At 40.7% G+C, this 21791-nt stretch overlaps 12 protein-coding genes across 12 annotated transcripts; all 12 read left to right on the plus strand.

Moving 5' to 3' along the window:
* Positions 1-31: 31 nt before the first annotated feature.
* TM35_000054310 (putative 60S ribosomal protein L7a) lies at positions 32-2194 on the plus strand (the record flags this gene model as incomplete). Its single annotated transcript, XM_029023086.1, has 1 exon — positions 32-2194. The coding sequence occupies one exon, from the start codon at positions 32-34 to the stop codon at positions 2192-2194; it is 2163 nt and encodes a 720-aa protein (XP_028885901.1).
* Positions 2195-2847: 653 nt separating this feature from the next.
* On the plus strand, positions 2848-3729 carry TM35_000054320 (uncharacterized protein; the record flags this gene model as incomplete). Its single annotated transcript, XM_029023087.1, has 1 exon — positions 2848-3729. One exon carries the CDS (start codon positions 2848-2850, stop codon positions 3727-3729), a length of 882 nt encoding a protein of 293 aa, XP_028885902.1.
* Positions 3730-4779: 1050 nt separating this feature from the next.
* On the plus strand, positions 4780-5349 carry TM35_000054330 (COP9 signalosome complex subunit 7, variant; the record flags this gene model as incomplete). The annotated part of the gene is made up of 1 exon (XM_029023088.1): positions 4780-5349. The coding sequence occupies one exon, from the start codon at positions 4780-4782 to the stop codon at positions 5347-5349; it is 570 nt and encodes a 189-aa protein (XP_028885903.1).
* A 326-nt stretch (positions 5350-5675) lies between these two features.
* On the plus strand, positions 5676-7967 carry TM35_000054340 (putative sigma-adaptin 3, putative,adaptor complex AP-3 small subunit; the record flags this gene model as incomplete). The annotated part of the gene is made up of 1 exon (XM_029023089.1): positions 5676-7967. One exon carries the CDS (start codon positions 5676-5678, stop codon positions 7965-7967), a length of 2292 nt encoding a protein of 763 aa, XP_028885904.1.
* Positions 7968-8281: 314 nt separating this feature from the next.
* TM35_000054350 (nucleolus protein required for cell viability) lies at positions 8282-8812 on the plus strand (the record flags this gene model as incomplete). Its single annotated transcript, XM_029023090.1, has 1 exon — positions 8282-8812. One exon carries the CDS (start codon positions 8282-8284, stop codon positions 8810-8812), a length of 531 nt encoding a protein of 176 aa, XP_028885905.1.
* A 271-nt stretch (positions 8813-9083) lies between these two features.
* On the plus strand, positions 9084-9434 carry TM35_000054360 (uncharacterized protein; the record flags this gene model as incomplete). The annotated part of the gene is made up of 1 exon (XM_029023091.1): positions 9084-9434. The coding sequence occupies one exon, from the start codon at positions 9084-9086 to the stop codon at positions 9432-9434; it is 351 nt and encodes a 116-aa protein (XP_028885906.1).
* A 317-nt stretch (positions 9435-9751) lies between these two features.
* On the plus strand, positions 9752-10126 carry TM35_000054370 (uncharacterized protein; the record flags this gene model as incomplete). The annotated part of the gene is made up of 1 exon (XM_029023092.1): positions 9752-10126. The coding sequence occupies one exon, from the start codon at positions 9752-9754 to the stop codon at positions 10124-10126; it is 375 nt and encodes a 124-aa protein (XP_028885907.1).
* Positions 10127-10368: 242 nt separating this feature from the next.
* Positions 10369-12024, plus strand: TM35_000054380 (uncharacterized protein; the record flags this gene model as incomplete). The annotated part of the gene is made up of 1 exon (XM_029023093.1): positions 10369-12024. The coding sequence occupies one exon, from the start codon at positions 10369-10371 to the stop codon at positions 12022-12024; it is 1656 nt and encodes a 551-aa protein (XP_028885908.1).
* A 422-nt stretch (positions 12025-12446) lies between these two features.
* Positions 12447-13883, plus strand: TM35_000054390 (uncharacterized protein; the record flags this gene model as incomplete). The annotated part of the gene is made up of 1 exon (XM_029023094.1): positions 12447-13883. The coding sequence occupies one exon, from the start codon at positions 12447-12449 to the stop codon at positions 13881-13883; it is 1437 nt and encodes a 478-aa protein (XP_028885909.1).
* An 856-nt stretch (positions 13884-14739) lies between these two features.
* Positions 14740-17862, plus strand: TM35_000054400 (uncharacterized protein; the record flags this gene model as incomplete). The annotated part of the gene is made up of 1 exon (XM_029023095.1): positions 14740-17862. One exon carries the CDS (start codon positions 14740-14742, stop codon positions 17860-17862), a length of 3123 nt encoding a protein of 1040 aa, XP_028885910.1.
* Positions 17863-18099: 237 nt separating this feature from the next.
* On the plus strand, positions 18100-18654 carry TM35_000054410 (B9 protein domain 2; the record flags this gene model as incomplete). Its single annotated transcript, XM_029023096.1, has 1 exon — positions 18100-18654. The coding sequence occupies one exon, from the start codon at positions 18100-18102 to the stop codon at positions 18652-18654; it is 555 nt and encodes a 184-aa protein (XP_028885911.1).
* Positions 18655-18973: 319 nt separating this feature from the next.
* Positions 18974-21568, plus strand: TM35_000054420 (repressor activator protein 1; the record flags this gene model as incomplete). The annotated part of the gene is made up of 1 exon (XM_029023097.1): positions 18974-21568. The coding sequence occupies one exon, from the start codon at positions 18974-18976 to the stop codon at positions 21566-21568; it is 2595 nt and encodes an 864-aa protein (XP_028885912.1).
* Positions 21569-21791: the final 223 nt, after the last annotated feature.

Consider the following 21791-nt stretch of genomic DNA (forward strand, 5'->3'; position numbering starts at 1 on the left):
TGAGGGTGAGTTGTTTCTTGTTTCTTGTGCGATGGATGCATATACTTCTCTGAGTAATCGTGTGGCCTCGCTGGAGGAACTCCTCCGCCGGAGTGAGGCGGGCATGGCGGTCTTCTTGCAGCGCGTAAAGGCGCTGGAGGAGTACGTGTCGGCGAGTGAGGCACGAAATCGCGGGGAGGGCGCCGCCCGCACAGACGCCCTCGCCGTGCGGCTCGAAAGAGGATTGGAGACTCAGAACGCCAGGGCAGAGGCTCTGCAGAACACAGCACAGCAACAGGCGGCAGCTGTGCAGAAACTTGAAGAACGTCTCAGCGGTTTTGTAAGGGCTATTGAACAGAAAGTCAACAGTGATGTTAGTGCATGCATTCAGCGGATTCAAACATTAGAGACTTCTTTGGTGGCCGCCGTGCGAAATGTAGAATCAAATGTACAGACGCAATCTTCTGCACTAAAGTCTGTTGAACAGCTCATGCGAGGTGATTTACAATCTTTCCAGCAGAGAGTAAGTGGGGAGTTTGTCGCTGCTCGTCAACATGTTGAAAATATTGAAAACGATCTTCGAAAGATTTTAGGTGAAACACAAAAATCAGTGATTGGTGAATTAAAGAATATCAACGAAAATTTAATAAATAGAATTCAATCCAATACAGAGGCGATGAATACTTCACTTGTAGGCTTGGATCAAAAGGTACATGCTGATATAAAAACTGTACAGGAGTTATTAGCACATGAGATTAATGTGAATCGACAAAGTATAACTGCACAGGATGCAGGTATGCGAGATGCAATGCAGGCTTTACACGGAACTTTGGCCAGTGATATTACTAATTTATCTTCACGTATGCAAACGTTGGATGCAGCAAACCAGGTATCTCATCAGCAGATGCTTGCTGAAATGTCTTCACAGCGACAACAGATAGAGATGGTAGACTCAAATTGGCGTTCCAGTCTTACAGATTTTAATAGTAAAGTACAGGAAGGTTTCCAAAATCTACGATCATTACAGGGAGCTATGGAGGTTGCACTTCAACAAAGAATATCACTAACTACTACAGAAATAGAGAAGTTATCAGGGGAACTGCGTCGCGCCACAGATAATTTGTCACAAATGATACAAGTTAAATATAGTTTATTGGATAGTCTGCGTGATGATATACTGTCTAGCAAAAATACAGTTTTGGTTTTGAGGGATGAGTACAAACGTTTACGTGAAGATTTTAGAGGTATCTCAGTGTTTGCGGAGCGTAGTGCAACACAATTAAGATCGGTGATGGAAGCAGCCGTTAGAGCTTCACATGGTGATTTACTGGAAAGAATTAAACCATTAACTGGTTTCCGTTCAGAGATGCATAGTTCTATTACTGCTGCACTTAACAAATTGTGGAGTGAAGCGAATGCCACTTTTATTTCTCAACAAGAAATTCAAATGATGCAAAGTCAAATTCAAGTATTAGATAATGCTGTGCGTAATGAAGTAGCATTATTAGCCGATAAAAGAAGAGATATGGATCGCCAAACTGTGGAGCAAAAACCTGATATTTCTATAGAAAGTCGTCCAGTTTTAAGTGGTGAACATGGCGCCCTTGTACAAGTGCCTCTTGCAGGAGAATTAAATAATGTCTGGGTAGAACTTCGAAGCCTTCAGCAAAGACTTGGTATGCCTCGGGAGGAGGTCCTTAGAATTGTGGATGATCTTCGTACCCATGTTCTTGATGCCGCAGTAGAAACGGCCAAAAAGAGTGAAGATGAGTTGCGCAGAATTCTTCTAAGGATACAGGATGACGTCCGTGAAATGATGTCACAGCCCGTCAAACATAGTAGTAGTAGTGGTGGTACTGGTAAAGGAAAGAAGACCGTTGTGCGTGTGATAAACTCAGATGCTTTGCGCTCAGCGTATCCAAATGAACTGCCTCCAGTCATAAAGGACAAGAAGAAAATTCCACCCCAGCAGATGTTACAATCCAAACCACAGAAGAGTTTCGACTCTCCTCATCGTCCTACATCCTCTGCTGTATCAACAAATGGTCTAACGCCCAACAGTGCTGTTAAGGCCGCTAGTCGCCTTCCACCACTTGCACACGTGGCACCAGCCCCAACAACAACAACCCCACTAACAACAACAACTCCAACAACAACAACAACTCCAACAACAACAACAACAATTCAAACGCCATCAAGAGAATTCTCATCTTGAGACCTTGGTTTCTATAGATCAATAAAAGGCATGAATTTTTCTTCTCTTTGTATGCTTGTTTGTGTTTTACTGTTGTAGTTGTTTTCTTCGTCTTGAGATACATGCATCTGTACGAATTTTTCTCATAGATATATTAAATAGAGGGGAAGGGGAATCATGATAAGTATTGTAGTGTTTGAGCGTAATTTGATTGTAGCGTCATCACGTTTTTTTTTTTTTTTTTTTTTTTTTTTTTTTTTTTTTTTTTTTTTTTTTTTTTTTTTTTTTTTTTTTTGCACAGTTCGTGGTTCACAGGTAATTGCTATGTGTTATGTGCTCTATAAAGAGCTGTAGTGGAATACTTGAGTACGTCCATATGAACAATGAGAAAAAGAAAAGACCCCCCTTTTTTCTCTCTTTTTTTTTATTTTTCTCCGTCTATTTGAAGTGACTCATTCTCTGTTATTCCAGTTTCTTTCTATTTCCCTACTATTGTTCTTTTTTCATATCTGTAGAGGCCCTTGTATCAGTATATATATACGTATGTTTTTTTTTTTCCTTTTCCGTTGTCTTTTTTTTTTTCTTGTATTTTGTTTAGCCAGCAAAAAAAAAAAAAGAAGAATAACGGTATTACGTGTAATCTGCAAGACAAACATACGTCTTTCTTCTTCATAATGGGGCGAAACAAGAAAAATAAGTCATCAGCACTACATGCGGCTGAAAAGGAAGAGGTAGAAGAAGAAGAAGAAGTGCTCTCCGACGCAGAAGTATCGCAGGAGGCTCCAGCTAATGACCCCGCTAGCAATCACTCTGACAGCGAGTCCAGTGTGGAGGAGAAGAAAAAGAAAAAAGTGTATCACGGGAATAAGCTCAAGCGAAATGCCGGTGGAAAAGGAAAGGAGACACAAGAACACCCTTCAGCATCTCCACAGGAGCGAAAAGAAGAAGGGGGAAAAAGCAGTGGTGTGGAGTTGGGCGCGGGTACTGAATCAGTAGATGAGGATGCCGCACTGCAGGAGGAGAAGGATGAAGAGGCCGCTTTGCAGCACGGACCTGTGGATGTTCTTTACTGCCCCATCTGTACTTTTCCTGCGGAAATGTGTGAGTTCAGTGGGATGTATGAACAGTGCCGACCGTGGCTTCTTGAGCACGCGAAAGAACTCGCAGAGGCGGAGGAGAGAGGTCGCAAACGTCGTGCCTTGACAGAGAAGGAACGGCTGGAGCGACTTGTTCAAGGACGTGGAACAAAGAAAGCAATTGAGCGTATTGTTCTTATTGAAGTGTCTCAGCGTAAAGGACGTAAAATGACCACCTCAGTGAAGGGCATGGATCTATTTGGGTTTAATTTGAAGGACCTCTCGCGGGAGTGGAAAAAGTCCTTTTCCTGCGGTGCTGGTGTGACAACATCAGAGGAGTCGAAGCAGAACTCCGTTGATATTCAGGGTAACGTGGCTGCTCAACTCATTGAGTTACTTCCAGAGCGCTATAATATTCCAAAGGACGCTATCTACCAGATGGAAGATAAAAAGAAGAAAAAGTGCTATGATGCTGCATAGTGCCAAATGGATTGTTGATGAGTGAGTCTGTGGGAATAAGAAAAAGAATAGGGAGTTGAAAGAACGTCGTGTAAAGTAATATTACTTCAGTTGCACCATCTTTTCTTTTTTCTCTTTCTTTTTTTTTTTCTTTGTTCTTTTAAATTCTTTTTTTTTTTCTTTCTGTATTTATTGGAAACCAATTTCTATTTGTTTGTTTGTTTTTTATTTGACACTATTGGGTTCTTTTTTGATGTTCTTTTTTTTTTTTCTTTTTATGATATAGCTGATAGCGTTTCATTATAATTTATATATATATTTACTACACGTTTTGTTTCCTTTTCTATAATATAAATTTCTTTTACCTCTCCTCTTCGAAAGAAGTTAACTAGAGAGACAGTAAAGAAGTATAAATAGAGGACGTTTTATTATTATTACGAGTTACATGCCGCTTAATTTCATAAAACGTCTTATTCTATCTGCCGTTGTGACAGAAGGGGCGAAGTCACCGCTCATTCAGCGTGTCGCTCAGAAGACGGCGCGGATGGAGCGTGATGCACCAGAAAAGATTGGTATGTGGGCACGTGCCACTTATGTGGAGGCGAAGAAAGATGTAGAAAAACTCTGGGCCAAACTGCAGGGAGGTGAAGAAGTTAGTGCAGAAAAGAAGCGGATTGATGATTCTTCTAATCAAAAGAAGTGATAAACATAAAGGAAGATTTTATTTGTTTCTCTCTTTTGATTTCTCTTTTATGGAGTATTCTTTGTTGTTATTGTATGTCTATGTGTATGTTTGTGTGTAGAGGTGGGTAATGATTTTGGAGTGAGGGAAGAATTCTTAGTATTTCTTCCATTGTTATGCAAAGAGAGAAAAAAATGAACAATTCATTTGATTTGAGTGTTTTTAGCCATTTTTTTTTTTTTTCACTTTTTGCGTCTAAAAGTGAACATGATCTATTGACTGATTTCATTTCTTCTAAACATTTTTTCCTGCATTCTACTTGGGGAAAAACAAGAGAAAGCAAAAGTATAGTACAGTATTATTTACAGTTGTAGGGTTGTAACCCGGCAATGAGCACTGTGCAGGAGTATGCCCATCTCATTACCGCATCGTCCAACAACAGTGACGTTGCAAAATTAGCGGAAGATGCGCTCAAAGCGCCACACATTTTCTTCTTCGCGTCACTACTGCGGCTACCTGCGCTGCAGGCACTACGCAGTGATGCGGCCCACGCATGGATTGTGCAGGTGATGTCGGTACTTTGCCACGGCGGAGTGCGGGAACTGCGCCAACTCCCCAGCGAGGTGTTGCAGCACGTGACACCGCAGCTGCACCGCAAGGCATGCAAGTTGTCTGTTCTCGCGCTCTGTGCGAATGGCGGGCCGCTGCGGTTGTGTGATGTGCGGGATATCACCGCAGTGGCAACACCAGGCGATGCGGAGGCGCTGCTTGTCGACATGATGTCGGACGGATTGCTGCGCGGCCGTATTGATCAGCGGGGCGGTGTGCTCGTGCTGCAGGAGTTCGCAGCGCGGGACGTACCTCGCGAGGATGTTGCGATGATGCGGGAAAGGCTGGAGAAGTGGTGCAACAACTGCGATGCACAAATTGCTTTGCTGAAGGAATTGATGAAGGAATAAGTGTGTTGGTGTTGGTGTTGGTGTGTGTGTGAGAGAGAGAGAACTGTGTGGTTTTTATGGGTTTTGCAATGTATTATTGAACTGAAGAGAAGCGAGTGTAGTTCAGGACACCTATAGATGTGACCTTCCTTACTTCCTTATTTTCTTACTTCTTTTTTTTTTCTTTTTTTTTTTTATTCATTACTTCTTCTTGCCAAAGAATGAGAGGGAAAGAGAAAACAAAAAGAAACTTTATCAGGTGTGATTGTAGCTTTCCTGTAAACCTCCTTTCTCTCTCCTGCTGCTAAGAAATCTGAGAAAGAGTTTCCACAAGTTCTCAAACGCACATGACATCATCTGCTCGTGTTACTGCCACACTGTGGGATGGTCTGCCCCTTACAGTAGAAGAACTTGCACTCAGATATCGGCGCATTCTTCGTATCAACAAAAACCTTTCTGCATGTATAGATTCTTTTCGTGTTGAGTGTGATAAACTTGCTAGTAGCTCTCCTTATGCTGCTCAGGCGCTTCGTGATATTCTTCCTGTTATTTCAGAAGTAGGATCGAGTAATTCTTGCAACCCAACAACTTCTGTTGACACTGCTACTGCTACTGCTACTGCTACTGCTGTTGTCGTCAGAGATGGCAAAATGTCTAGAAGCCAGAGTGGTGTTCTTGAAGGTGTGGTGGTAAAACAAGGCAAGGTCCAACACACCTCATCTCATTCAGTAGTAGTTGATAATGCAAAGTCACGCATTTTGAGATTTGTGGAGGATACCACACGTGACTACAAGGAGGAATACAATGTGTTACGGCTGAAGCTAATGGAAATGGAGAGTTCTCAGCAATTACTAGCAACAGCCCTTCGGGATGTGGAAGATCAAAAGAAACGTTGTGCGAGATACGCCTCTTCTCTCGATGTTTGTCGTGAAGAACTGGCTAAATCTCGATCACAATGTCAATTTTTGCTCAATATCCTTAGTGATGGTTATTACAACAACAACAACAACAACAACAGCAAGAACAAAAACAAAAACAGCAACGACAATAATTGTACAGAAGAAGACGAGGTGGAACGTTTTATTGAGGATATTAGGTTAAATCTTGAAAAGGTTGATGAAATAAGCAAAATAAAAGGTATCCAAGAACCATTAGGGGATGAGGGTGCATCCAGACTTTCTCTTGGTATACGTGTGGTTCAAACAGAAGTGGCGCTGCAGGAATCGCAGGCGGCAGTAAATTCGCTTAATGCTTCAGTGGAGCAGTTGTCGTATGATAATGATCACCTGAAGGCAAGATTGGAGGCGCTGACAGCAGAGCGTGACACTCTAAAAATACAATGCACCCAATTGGAGGGACAGGTGCAACGCGTACTAACGCTCCTACACGAAGATCACAACAGTCAGTATGATGATGATAACGTTGTCAGACAAAGAAAAGGAATAGACAAATGTCAAGATATGACATCATCTCGCGTAGAGATGGTAGAACAGTTGCAGAAACTACAGGAGGAGAATCGTTCTCTTCAACAAAGCGTACAGCAATATAAGCGACAGATAAATGACGCCGAATTGCGTGCGGAAGAGATGGCAGCTGAAGAGCATAAAAAAGATGAAGAGATACATGCACTAGAAGAGGAAATAATACATCTACGCAAAGCGGTTCATGAGAAACAGCTCAAACTTCAACAAACTTGCAACTCGTGGAAGTCTGCAGCAGCAGATTGGGGCCAACTAGATAAGGTGCACCGCACCGTGATTGAACATATATCAAGACGTCTGGTTTTGTATACCGGCAAAGATCTCCTCGCCGCACATGGGAGTGATGATTTGATAACTGAGGTACCAGAGAAACATTTATCCCCTTCAGGGGCGATAAAACTCGTAAAAGAGATCAAAAAGGAAGAAGTTCAGAAATTATCAGAAACTGAGACGACAACTATAGAAGAAGTACCAGTGAATCTTTCCAGTGAAAATGAACGAGTAAAAGAACTTCTAGAACGTATTGAATCAATGGAGTCAGAACATCGTTCGTTAATGAAACACTGGCAAAAAGCGAATCATGAGCTGCGATCTGCCCTTGCAAGCTCACAAGAGGAGCTTAGGAAAAAAGATAACCGTATCAGAGTTCTGGAACAAAGACAAGAGTTAAATATGATGAATGTTGCAACGTGTGAATCTCAATATGACACTGAATATCAAAGCAAAGGTTATGATAATACCAAAAAGAATACTACTATAAGTAGCAATAGTACGCATGGTGTTTCAATAACTCAGGATTATAGTGTGAACCAAATATTACCAGAGGATTGTAGATTATTGCAGGTAGAAAATGAATCTCTTCATCGGCAAATTTTTGATTTAAAAGAAAAATATTCCTCTCTTAATCTTCTTGTGGATAATTACCGTAAACGCTGTGAGACACTAGAGCGAGAAATTGAACATAACGCTAAAACGATGACTCAATTGGTGATATGTGGTTTTACTTCACCAACTCCTACCGGTGTGCGTAGTTCTTCTACTAGCGCTCGTAGCTCTACAGATGTGATTCAAATTCGCAATCTTCAGTCCATGCTACAATGTGTACTGCAAGAGAAGATGGAACTGTTAACTAAGCTAAGAGAACTTGAGGCTAGTTAAACTAAGATTGTTTGGCCCGTTCTCCGAGGCAAATTGAATGTTTTGTTATGTCTTTTTTTCTGTGTGTAATTTATCGGATGTGAAAGATGAATTAACAAAAGAATTTGGTTTTAAACTTATTGTTACTCCTTTCTTTTTCTTTTTTCTTCTTTACTTTTAGTTGGCTCAATTGGTATCTTTATTCTCTAGCTGTTTATCGGCATTTTTTATTTATTTATTTCTTTTTTTTTTGATGGAATCCTGATATAAAAATTGTTTTTCTTTTTCTTTCTATTTCTTCCGATAATTAATTCCAGAGAACAGGGAAAACCTAAATGACCTCAGCGTCTATTAAAGCGATGATGGCGAAGGCAGCCACAACGTCCCCCACCTTCTTTAGCGACCGCAATTCGGTTCAGGGACGTGAGCAACGTAAAGAGATGATGCAGAAGGAACGTAGAGAACGAGCATCAACGCTATCGCAGTGGTACGGAATGAAGAAGGCACACGTGGGCGCTGAGGAACAGCAGGAACTTGAACTGCTGAAGTTCCGTAACTTCATTAACCCCGAGTTGAAGCATCAGGCACCAAAGAAGAGCAGCGGCAACGAAACAAGTGGGTTCGTGGAGTTTGGCTTCTTCGCTGGTACTGGACGCAACAAGCGACGACGCCTCAAGTCTTTCGCAGATGAGTGGGCTGAAGAGAACCCGGATCTACAGCAACTAGTGGCGAAGCGGCTTAAACAGAATGTTAGACTAAATCGCAAAACAAAGCAAATAATGGCAAGAAAGGCCGCAAAGGAGGCGGCACGCGCCAAGACGAAGAAAGCTTCAAAGCGGGCCAAAAAGAATGATTCACTTTTTTGATTACCTGATAAAGGAAGTGGAGGCATCCTTGCAGAAAATAAAGAAATAGTAGAAAACGTTTAAGTTGAAAAAGTGATATTATGTTTTTTTTTGTTTTTTTTTTTTCCGTAAGAAAATAATTTGGTGGTGTTCTTCACATCTTGTCTATTTATTCCATTTTATTTAAATATCTCATTGGCTGTATGATAGTTTTTTTTCTTTCTTTTTTTCTTTCTGTCTTTTAACTATTTGAAATGGTTCACGTAGTAATGGGGGTCCATAGAGGGAGAAGATGCTCCCTGGATTAACACCTCAACAGATCAATGAAGATCCATCTGCTGCTGAAGACGTGGCGAATGACGCGACAGTAGTTGCTGCTCTTCTTTGTAATACATCATTGATTGGTATGTACCGCATTCAAGAGCACTCACGGCGACGTGCTAAGGACATGGTTGAGCATGGAAAAATGCTGGGGCGATTAAACACGGAGAAGTACCGTCCACTTCAGGAGGACGTGGAGTTAGCAAGATGGTCTTTGCACGAGACCGTCGAGGGAGGGCGAGACGCATTGCAGCGAATGCATCACTGTGTGGGACGACTTATTGCCGCCACACAGAACACAGACACCACAAAAGTGTTGTGATGACAGTAACTACAGTTGAAGTGAAGAATTGTCAGTGAATGGAAAAGAAATGAGCTGGCATCAATGGATGATGTGCGGTGCTTTAAAGTTGGAGTTAAGGTTTTGGCTACAGCAGAATCATCAACTCCCCCGGAGTATGGAATGGGAAGTTTTTCTTCCTTTGCCTTTTTTTTTTTTGTTAATGTTCCTGTGCTTCCACATGTGCCTGGTTTTTTTTTTTTTAATTATTTTTTTTTTTCTTCTTCTTCTGTTGCCGTTCTGATTAATTCAAAAAAAAAAAAGACCCTTCTTTTTTTATTGCTAAAGGAGGGGTGTTAATGTCGCGCAGTACTGTCTTCGGTCCTGGATCACAGTTTTCTTTTACTAAGTTTGGTGCCTTGAGGCGTACCAATAGTAACGTTGTGCTGAATAGACGTGTAAAAGATATTTTTAGACTCGAGAACCAGAAACACATACGCAGTGACGTGGGCCGTGAGCGACGGTATCGTTTCTGCACAAAGTGTGGCATTACAACAGTGACAATTAACTTTAACGCGGTTCCATCCGCACGCATAGGACTTTGGGGTCGTTGTGTCAACGACAAGGACTACACTCATCACAACTTTGTGGAGCTTTCTCATCGGGAGTACGAACAGCTTCGTGATTCGCCAGTGGAGAAGCGGGTGCATTGGTGGCGCTATGAGCGACATTGACAGCACACAAATCATCTCTGATTCATGGAAGGGGAAAAGAAAAGAAAAACAAGTGAAAACATAATGGTACATGTTTCTTTATTATTTTCCTCCTTCTTCTTCGTTCAAATAGATATGTATATATATATATTTATGGTTACCCTTATTTTGCTTTTCCATACACATGTATTCATATGTATATATCTACAGGAATGGTTTTTTTTTATTTTTTATTTTTTTCTCTTTCTTTCATTCAGACTTTTATGAATCTTTACAAGTGGCATCCATGCGAGGAGTACGACGAAGTCTCCGACACAGCAAAGGGAAATATTTCGCTTAGTCTCGGAAGCAAGTGCAGTTCTTCTGATGATCTAGATTCATGGAGCAGTGCCTCAGAAGAAGATGAACTTGAGTCTCTTATGCAAATGCGGCAGCGGTTAGAACTTTTACATGAACGTTTGATGCGGTATAGTGAACAACATGTAAGTGTAAAGGGACTTTTAAAGCTCTCTCGACGTTTGAAGAAGGAGATAGCCTTAGTTGAGGATACAATACACTTAATTTCAGAAGAAAAAGGTGATGTAGAGCCACAATGTTCACTTTTACACGATGCTAGTGTACATCATTATGAGTTGATACTTGCCGCTCTGGAGTGTGAACCAGATGTTGTAAGTGTATGTACATTAATGCGACCCATTAGGAAGAAGAAGGAAGAAAAAGAGGAACAAACAGAAGTGGATATTGTCTCTTGTGGTGGTTTGCGTTGGTTGAAGGTGCGTGCAGCATCATCGCAGCGACTACATTCGGGAATGATAGAGTGTTGTGGTCGTGAATGCTCTTGTTGCTACTGCGCCCCAGTTTCTCATCTTCTCTCACTGGCCCGAATGAGGCGATTACCTTTCATGCAAGTACCACAAGTAGTCGTACTTTTCCGTCACCAACCACCATTAGCGATGATAGAGAACATACAACGCATGGGAGCGCGACCGGTAAGTTACGCCGAGATGCTTGCGAAGATGGGGGATAAAAGTACTCTGCAACAATATTGGTACAAATCAGAGTTTTTACCGTCCCTTTCTTTTAATGTAGATTTTATATGCTTTGACACAACTGCACTAGTGGCTCTCTGCTCTGAAGCATGTTTTGCTGATGCCCCTGCAGAGAATGTAGTGGCGTTGCAGAATTATCACGTAATGGCAGAGCAGCAGCGCAGAGAGATGGAAACTCCATGTGTGCGTAGTCATATTGAACCTGCACTAGAGCGTTACACAAAATGGTATGATAAAGATGAGTTTATTGAGAGGATGCGTGAAAATGTAATGCGGCGCGGTGGGGACGCATCATGTATATCACATATACATACTATTGATTTGTCATGGCTTGAAGAGCTTATTGCTACAACTTCGTTAACGTATGAGTTTGAATCAACCATAAATGAGAGTTTACTGGTTCGTCGCGTGCAGGAGAGATGCAAAGATCGAATGGCAGACAATTCTACTTCCTGCTTTCCTAACTGGATCATTGCCGATATTACACTTGCAGAATTTCGATGGATAATGGAGACTATAGCCGGTCCCAAGGAACTGCGTCGAGCTCTTTCATTACTACATTGTTGTTGTGTTGCTACCATTGACCGAAAATGTCTGGAGGGAAATAACCCTCTTCTAACTAATGTGTCTCTCTTAGCGACAAGGAACAAAGTATCATTACGTAATCGTTTGGTTTTTGGTTTAGGTGATATTTTGGGGGCCGTAGTCTTTTCATCTAACCGCCAAATAGTGTATGCCGCACAGGATGAGGGCGTTGAGATCTTAGTAGTTTCACATCCGGCACGAGCGCTGGTTGAACAGAAAGTCTACGGTATGCAACGAAGAGACGGACCAACTGCTCCTCCTCCCATTGATTCAGAGTGTTGTTAATGCTCATTCTTGAAAGTGATGTTATTAATTACCCTTTGGGGGGACTACAATCTTAATCGCTGAAGGTGCAAGAGATAATTGTAAAGGGGACGGGGAAACACCAATAAATTCCGAACAAAAAAGAAAAGAAAAAAAAAAAGAACAAATGAATCTGGTTTTGCGGTATTCTCGTTTTTTTTTTTTTTTTCGTGATTTCTCGATTAATAAGTTTACTCACTTTAGACCTTCATTTTCCATAATAAAATGCCCATTATTACCAATATGTAGATATATATATGGTATTTATGCATTTCTCTATGTATCTTTTCTCTTTTTTTTTTCGTTTTGTTTTTATTTATTTATTTATTGCTGAATATGATGATATTTTACCTGTTCAAAGCGGCTTATAATATTAACCGTTCAAGATTGTGCAGTGGTACTCCATGTCCTTTTCTAAAAACATGTTGATTTGTGATATTAAGCTCCGTGATGCACTTGCTTCGATGGAATGTGTACGGAGGGAGATACTTGCCCAAAATAGAACCTTTTTGTCAATTAGAAAAGACGTGTATTTCCAAGTGCTTGGCAATCGTGCATGCTTTTCCTTGGATGAGTTGAAAAAACATGAAATTGTTGTGATTCTGCAACGTATTTATACTGTTTTTTTCAGCCAAATAAGAGGATCTTTTTATAAAGATGATGTTATACAGCTTTTCTTGGAATTATGCCATTTTCACAAAATCAGTTTCGGTTCAGTGAAATCTCGAGATTTGTGCTTTAACTTAATTATCTCTCTTTTTTTGCAATATCAACGGAAACAAAAGTTACGGAAAACGGGAGTATATGACCGCGCAAGACTTCCTTCTTTACATAACCCATTACCGCGGTTGGTGGTGATATACCCCAGTTTTCTTGTAAAGAATAAATCTCTCTTGAATCAGTTCCTGCAGTCGCCGCCATTGTTTATTACATTTCCATTAGAGGACGCTGTGATACGTCTTCGACTGGAGGCATCTGAGGTGAATGAAGATCCAAGTTCTTGTGGGAGACTCTATACCTGTTATACCTGTCATGTTAGTCGTCCTCAACCCTGGTATAAGATTGAGTTTTGCAAAGATGGCGAAGCCACTGGTGTTCAAAACACTGCAAGTCTTGAAGAAGAAGGAGATATCCGTAAAGATTTTAACTTGTGTATTATTTGTGCCTTTTATTTCTACTGTTTGACGTCTAATGGACTTTCACGTGTGATCAACGAAGTACCAAGAAGATTTCGAGTGAGTCCTGACACTGGAATATACATGGTTCATCTTTCAAGTAAAGATGATACGGTAATTGTCAAATTTCGTCTTAAACCAAGAGGCGCTCACCCAATTGTGTGGATTGCAAAAAAAGGTATGAATCAACCCCCCGCCTCTTGGCGCTCTAAACTAAAATTTGTTTCCTCTGAAGTGCGCCAACGATCTCATGATGGATACAGTACCAATGAGGATGCCTGCTTGATCTGTCGTGAGAGTCTCAAGAATGGAAAAGTTGTGTGGCAGGCAGTTTGCGGACATTGTGTTCATGAGAATTGTTGGCGGAAATTGATGCTAAGAATGATGAATAAGTGTCCACTCTGTCACCAAAAGGATTTCTTAACAAGGGGTATCAAGTTAAGCAATAATCTTAATGAATTTGAGGTACATGTCAAACGACCAGATAATCGGAAGAAATTCGTTCTGGTAATAGGCGCATTAATTTCTTTGGATGGACAGTACCACAACTATACTAATATTTCTGCGTGTAGGTCCCTCTACATCAATCACCCCTGCTCTCATAATTTTAATGAGAACGAAGAAAATCTAATTAATCCGTTTCACTCTTCTCTTCAGGGTGGATGAAATTCAATTTTGCATATTTTATACAGTTTGATTTATTTTTGCTTGTTTGGAGATGGTATAATAGTTTGCCTTCTCCTCTTTTACAACAACAACAAAAAAAAAAAAAAAACAGAGTTCAAATGTTATCTTTGGAACAAGGTTTTCCTGCTTAAATCTTCCTTTTTCTTTTTCTTTTGGATGATAATTTCTGTGATTATGTTCTTGAGGAGTCTTTCTTGGAATTTTTTTTTTGTGATGATTTTTTTATTCTTCGAAATATGGATTGCAAATTTCAGAGAAAATAAGATTTTTATCTATGTATAAAAGTACAGAAGTCATAAGGAAAATAAATCATGCTTTTTTTTTTTTTTTTTTTTTATGCTTGTCAAGTATACTGGGTTGTTAACAATTCTTTTTTTTTTTTGTGTGTGAGAGAGATAGATTGCGAAGGAAATGTCTTCATATTGCTCGTGTCTAGGGAAAAAATACATGGCAATCATGCTTTTTTTTTAACATTGTCGCTCCACTGCTTTTCATAAGAGATAAATTTTTTAAGTTTAATTAACCTATGCTTCACTCCTTCTTCGTAAGATGGGTTAGAGAGAGCTTTTTGCTTTTTTTTTTTTTCTTTGGTATTAAAGATTCATAAATAATGAGGAGTCCCTTTTGGAGTTAAGGTGTTCTTTGACTGTGACACATTTCTCAATAAATAGAATAAGAAAATATCTTTAAATAATAATAATAATATATACATATATATATACATATATATATATATATACACCTTATTTTTCCCCTTTGTCATCTTTGTGTTGTGAAAGGTAAGTTTAAGATTACTCAAAAGGTATTCTGGGAAGTGTTGGTTATCGTTTTGGTAATGAAAAATCCTTTCGACGGATTAAACGATCCTACCACTGCGTCTTCTATACCAACTATAGATAGTAATAGGGCGAGAGAAAATTCTGTAGGTAGGAGAAAAGAAAATACCGTTATATTTCCTAGAATAATAAAAGGTCGTGGTGGTTGCCGATATGAACGAATAGATGACAAAGAAGATGGAGAAAATATCATTTACGTTCCGCATGGTGCCGTTCATGTAAGATTAGAACTTGGATGGAAGGCAAAGTACGATAGCAACAAGGGCAAACTGTTTTTTATTCGTCTGAATGATACAACCAATAAAATTTGGCGTCTGCCTGCAGTTCCAGATGAGGTGTTGCTGCAGTATGGTATCATTAGTAACGACAGTGGCAGAAGCAAAAATGGCAACAGTAACAATTCTGTTGAAAGAGAGAGAGAAGAGCAAGAAGAAGTGAGGAATTCATCAAACAACAGGATCGAAGAGGAAGGGGATGAAAACGTAGACATTGATACTAGTTATGAGGGAATTCTACACGAAAAAGATGAACAACCATCCTATGAATATAACAGTGATCCTCGCTCTTGTTCTATTAATACCGCTGATAAACTAGCGGTAGATGATAATGAACGTAGTAGCTCTGTAGCGACTCAATCACCATCATCATCATCAAAGAAGTACAACACTACAGTACCAGATACTACACAGTGGGAGAAAAGTAAATCAATAGTTTCTATAGGTACAGATCCTGTGCCCACAGAACCACGATCCCTTTTTGCTCTTATGAATACAGAGGCATGTTCTGCAGTGCCACGTATAAGCCGATCTATTGATCCCCAAAACTTTCCAATACGACAGAATTCATTGAACACAGAGAAATTTACGCATAATCACGTTGATTTGAATTCTTTCTTTTTGAAAAATATGATGGTAGAGACGAATCCAGAATTAATATTGGTTCAACACCTTCAAGAGGAAAACAATTTTCGTTGCGCTTTGGAGGAGGAGGAATTTAATGCCCGTAGTGAACTATTGGATGTGGTACAAAAAATGCTTGATGAGTTGCTCTTTCGTGAAGAAATTACGGAAGAAGATGTTGAACAGACTAATGTACCTAATAAGGTAGAAGATTTACCTTTTGTATCAAATAGTATGACAGATGACAATGAAATGTTTTTGCGGAATTCACGATTGATTGAAATTGGAGATGACAATGATGATAATGCAGTAACTCCACTGGAGAAACTATTACGTGATTACACATCGTCTGCTTTTCATGAGGATGATATTTCTATTCCTGTCACTGGTACGTTTGATAACATTTACCATCCTCCATCTGCGAAGAAAGATGAGATAATATCCCCTTTGCAGCTTGATAAGAAGCCCGTTGTACATGAGCAGATTCACAAACCGCAGCAAACTCACTTGGAGAGTACCAAAACGGAGTTGCCTCCTGCTCGTCTACTCGAGGCGCAGCGTCATCAGGTAGAGATGGAGCGACGGTTAACTCAACGCGATCGTGATAATTTGGAACGTGCTCTAGATAAACGTTATCAGCAGATCGATATCCCTCCAGATACACATGTGCAGTTGCGCTATGAACCGAGTAGTCACTTTACTCGTGAAAGACAGACTATTTTAGATGCTCTAGGTATCATTCCGAACTGTAATTCTTCACAAGGTGAAATAGCATCTCCAAAGAAACCACAACAATATCAGCAAGAACACCCTAATGCAAAATTACAGAGTGCGGATGTTTCGCCGATATCTCCTAAAACGTTTATTCGCTCCCCTACACCAGCGAAACAGTCAGAAATGAATCAAATTAAAAGGGAATATATTCTTACTGAGGCATATGAAACAAAATACGAGGTTGGTCTTGCAGCTATGCAGTCATTATTAGAGTTATATCAGAAATTTATGATAACAAAACCGGAGCCGAAACTATGCAAGAAAGAAGAAATATCACTTATTAAAAATAAAGAATTAGCTGTAGATGAAGTGATGGAGTCATCATTAGAAAAATATGCTAATCGTCTTAATCGCATTAAACAACTCTATACTTGTACTAAAGGAAAGACAAGGGAATCACAATATCACGGGAATGGGTACACCTGTCGTTCTGTTCGTACACCAGCTTTACCTTCTCCTTTAAACTATCGAAATACCATAGAAGATACACTACCCTATTCTATAAACGCATCAACAACGGAAGAAAAAACACGCTTGTGTATAGATGTATCAGATGGCAAAATAAACAGTATTAAGAAAAGTTTGCATGCTGATAATAATAATAATACAGCTCAAAAATTCTCAAAATCTTTCTCTGCATGGCAAAAAAGAGGAATAAAAACACCCAAATTTATTACCGGTGAGATGAAAAATAAGTATGGGATATCAGATAATGCTATCAGTCCGCATTACTTTCCTCATCGTCTTATTACAACACCTCCTGTGGTAATCCCTATTAACGTACCGAGACTTAATGATACTGTTACTGTATCGAGACCAGTTCTTCGATGGGATGCAAAACGAAGTGGTAATATTCTTATCTCTCATAAAGGAACAACATGTATGGCAGATGCATCACGAGCTCTCAAACTAATAGCTTCAGAGACAGATAAAACGGGTGTGACCATTCCTAGTGTATTGATTCCAATGTACGCTCTCGGTACAATTGGAATTTCAGAAGGAGAATTTATTTTTGAAGTACGTATTGACATTCCTACATCGTCGACATCTGGAACAGGTAGTGGTATATTTGCCGTTGGGGTTACCACAAAGTATTATAGAGGTCCGAGTAAAAGTAACCCAGCGTATTTATTTCGTTCAGATGGCACAATTGTAGCTACTTCTGAAGATGAAAAAGGTGTTCCATATGGTTGCCCATATCATTCAGGTTCACATATTACAGTTTATTTAGATTTGGTACAACAACAACTTTCTTTCTTTCTTAATGGGCGTCCACTAGGTGTAGCGTTTAAATTTAGGGGTGTTGAGGATCCAGAACCATTGTTCCCAGTTGTGGTCTTAAGTGGTGAGGGTGACACAGTAAGTTTTGTTCCCCCATCAGCGCCACAACTACCCCGACATTTAAAACCATCATTGGGAGTGGAATCTCACGTAATGGATGCACAGTAGTGTTATTATTATTATTATTATTATTATTTTCATTGTACATTCTATTTTTTATGCTTCCTGTCTTTTTAAAGAAAAAATTTCTCTGTTACCTATGTGGTGATCTTCTACATATTTCTATTATAAGATACATACATCTTCGTATATATATATATATACCCAATTTTGTTATTGATGAATACGTTTTTTCCCTTCCCCCCTCCCCCCTTTTTTTTCCCTCTGTAGTGCTGAGACTGGGAGATGGCAGAACTCCACATTATTGGAGATCTCACATTGGGTGAAAATTTTGGTAGGAATAGCTATTTTTGCGTATTTGAGATAGTGACAGGTGAACACTGGAGTGTGATAGAAGGGCGTACGTCTGGTTGCACTCACATTATGGCTAGTGATGAGGAGGGACGTATCTCATGGTCTTTCCCCATAGATATCCATTTTACAATGAACAGTATAGAAGGTTGGCCTAAGATATCTTTACAGATTTGGTCAGTTGATAGCTACGATCGGAAGGAGTTGGCAGGATATGGCGTCGCTTTCGTTCCACCACCAAGTATAGAAGAGCAAGAGGTAGTAGTTGAAACCTGGAAACCACTTTACTGGAGTCCAAATTTTTTCCGTCGCCTTTATGATACCTTCCGGCGTCTACTGTTAGGTGGAAATCCCGTACTACGTGATAAGGCTTTGATATACACCAATGATGAACGTTTTAAATTACATACCATCAGTGGTGGTACTGTACGACTTCAGTTGAACGTATTGTCTCGAGGATTGCAACAGTTGGGAGTTCGATATACGTGAGTTGAAGTTATAAGTATGACATTATAGAGTTAGGTGCAGTCTTTTATGCTATTTAACCTTGATAAAGAACGTATTTTACTGAACAGTTTCATTTGTACAACTTTATCTTGTACCTGTTTATGTTTCTTCACTTATTTTTATTTCTCTTTTTTTTGGTATTCTTTGTTTCTTTTTTTTTTTCGTGGGGGTTGACAAAGGGAAGGGTACATTCTTTCTTTTTTTCTTTTTGTGCCAACCTGTCAACTAAAAACCAAAGAAGAAGGAAAACGAAAAAAAAAAAAAATAGAGTTACCAAGTCCCCTTGTTTGCTTAGCATATAATGGTAGATGAAAACAATGGTTGGTGTGGTGTGCATTTTTTCGTTAGTGTGGATGTGTTGTTGACGTTTGAGACTGTGAAGTTGTCGGATTTAGAGGGACGCCCGGGGCATCCGCAGCGGCGTATTGCGCTGGTGGAGGGTCGGGCCGTCCCGGTGACGTCGTACCCGGCGGCCACGCTCTTTCTTGAGACGCTGCGGGCGAGCGGCAACGCGGTGTCGGTGGTGGCGCCGTGGGCCCCGGCGGTGACGGCGTCGATCCTGCGGCTCTTTGGGTGGGACGCGTACGGCACCTGCCCGCTGCGGCCGGAGCCCGGACTGGACGCGTACCGCCTGTCGTCGGTGGGGTGCCACGTGGAGGCGTACGGCCGGGCGGTCGTCGTCGTCCCCGCCCGCGAGAAGTGGGACGCGGCGCTGTGGCCGCAGACTGTCGAGGTGCGGCATGCGGCGGGGCAGCCGGCGGCGTCCCTCGCACTCGTGCGGGCCCTCTCCTCTTGTTTGCGCCTCGCTGAGTGCCGCGTGCGTCTCCCACACACCGCCGTTGCAGCCGGAGCCGCCCTCACACGGGCACAGCTCTTCGCCCCATACCGTTTCTGCATCGCAGACACTGTGGCCGAAGTTTCCCGTGTGGCGCTGCTTATTAACGAACATGGAGGTAGTCTGGTGACACGCTGCGAGGACGCTACACACTACGTCGTTCCAGACCCAGATACAGCCTTACTATGTACTCTTCAAAAACCAAGGCTGTCCACTTCACACAGAGAGAGAAGCTCCTCTTCCTCCACCTCCACTTCATCCTCCAATACGTCTGTTGACTCTTCCATCGAAAATGAGGATGAAAGTATTCTCTCAGATGGAGAGGGAGAAAATGAAATTTGGGTAGATGATGAGGAGGGTGAAGATGCTGGGAATGTCGACTCGCCGTTGGCGCAGATGGATCAGACGGTGACTCTTCATGAAGAAGAAACTAGTAACACCACTACCAACAATGACAATAAAAACAAAACCAAGAAGAAAGATAATAATTTAGGTTCACATCTTCCTGTTTTACCAGATATTAGTGAAAACCAGAGGGCTTCCGTGAGTGGTGCATCTACAGGAGGATTAAAAATGACGACGACAACGACAACAACATCATCGTCATCATCTCAAACAGTTACAGCAAGTACTGTCACTACCCGCTGGTTGAAAGACTGTGTAGATGGACTTTTGGTATATCCCCCACAAGTGGCTCATACGAGTGATGACAGCTCACAGTGGAATATTTCCGTCTTGCTATTAGCTGTACTTCTTCCTCCACCAGACGCGGAACCTATTTCTTTGTCTCAAATAAACAGTATTGCAGAACATTATGGTTTTCCACCTCTGCAAACATCACAGACAACAGGTGGTGTTGACTTGGCCACTATTCTTCAGAAACAGTGGGGAACAGCATTACGTATAGAAGTGAAGGGAGAAGACCTATTTCTTTCTCATCCTCCCATTCCGTCCAATGAAGACGGATATGAGTTGAAAAGACAATTTGAATTTATTGCTGATGCATTTTGTGATACATGGTCGACAGCTATGCGAAACAAACGGCTTCGTAATACAATAGAAACAGGTACACAAACTGCTGTGGTAGTGACTGCAGTAGCTGAGACAAATACTGATGCTATACCTACATTTTTAGAAAGTACTTCTGTGGAGGCACAGCCTCAAGGGCGAACACTCTTAAAGCGTGCATTAGCTCCTACAGAATGGGCAAAAGAACTGGACTTTTCTTATCCGACAAGCACAACATCACGTCCAGTAGAATCCTTAGTGGCATCAGAAAGTACAAATGGTCTAGCAGTGGTGACTGAACCGCCACCAGTATGGGAAACATCACCAGAGACCTATAAAGCAAATATCTCTAGTGAAGAGAGCAAAGGAATTGGTGTACTACAGACACATGATGATGTAAAGGAAACGACTATAATTGATAAGGTAAAAGAACCGGAGGATGATAACAATGAGTATATGATGTGTTTTATTCCTACTGATGGACTCGGAAGTGATCAGGAGACATTAGATAAAGATTCTTTGCTACGACAACCACCGTTCCGAAACTATCCAATGAAGCTTACTATTGATGAACGTGGGATTCATTGTCTTTTTGTTACTTCTCTTGATGCAAAAAGGTTTCGTCAGGAGGGTTATGCAGAAGTACGTAATCGTTTCTTACCTATTTTACCAGAGTATGAGAGTGAAAACCTCTCATCTATGGGGTCTCGAAAGCGTCGTCGTAGTCGATCACCAGTGATAAAAAAATCAGGAAGCAGTTCATCAAGGAGTAGTCGCAAAGATTCATCTTCTAGTGGTCACAATTCACAGTCACAGTATGGGTTCTCAGATGCAAGAAAATCAGGAGATATCGTTACTAGTGGTGAGTTATCAAAAAGTGATATGGAACTTCTGAATGAAATAGGTGCAACGTATGATTTTGCCCTTCAGAAAGTGGATGTGGTAGAGCATTACGCTCTTAATGACCTTGCAGATCCTGTGTATCGCAAGCAACAGCATCAACTTCTTCGAGTGGTAGCTAAATTGAAATACATAAAGGCAAACTCTGTTTAAAATAAAGGAACTAGGGCGTGAACACACACAAAAAAAAAATAAAAAAAAGAAACAACAACAAGAAAGAATAAATTTTGCTGAAAAGATGCGTTTTTTTTTTTTTTTTTTTTTTTGTGTTTAATTGTGAAGTTAGTAAATAAGTACAATGTCTACTGCCAACGAAGAGTCAGGGGTAGACTTGAAACACGAAAAGAGTAGTAACAAACTGATGTCTACTGAACAG

Source organism: Trypanosoma theileri, assembly GCF_002087225.1.
Source record: "Trypanosoma theileri isolate Edinburgh chromosome Unknown TM35_Tth_5_V1, whole genome shotgun sequence".
Lineage (NCBI taxonomy): Eukaryota > Euglenozoa > Kinetoplastea > Trypanosomatida > Trypanosomatidae > Trypanosoma > Trypanosoma theileri.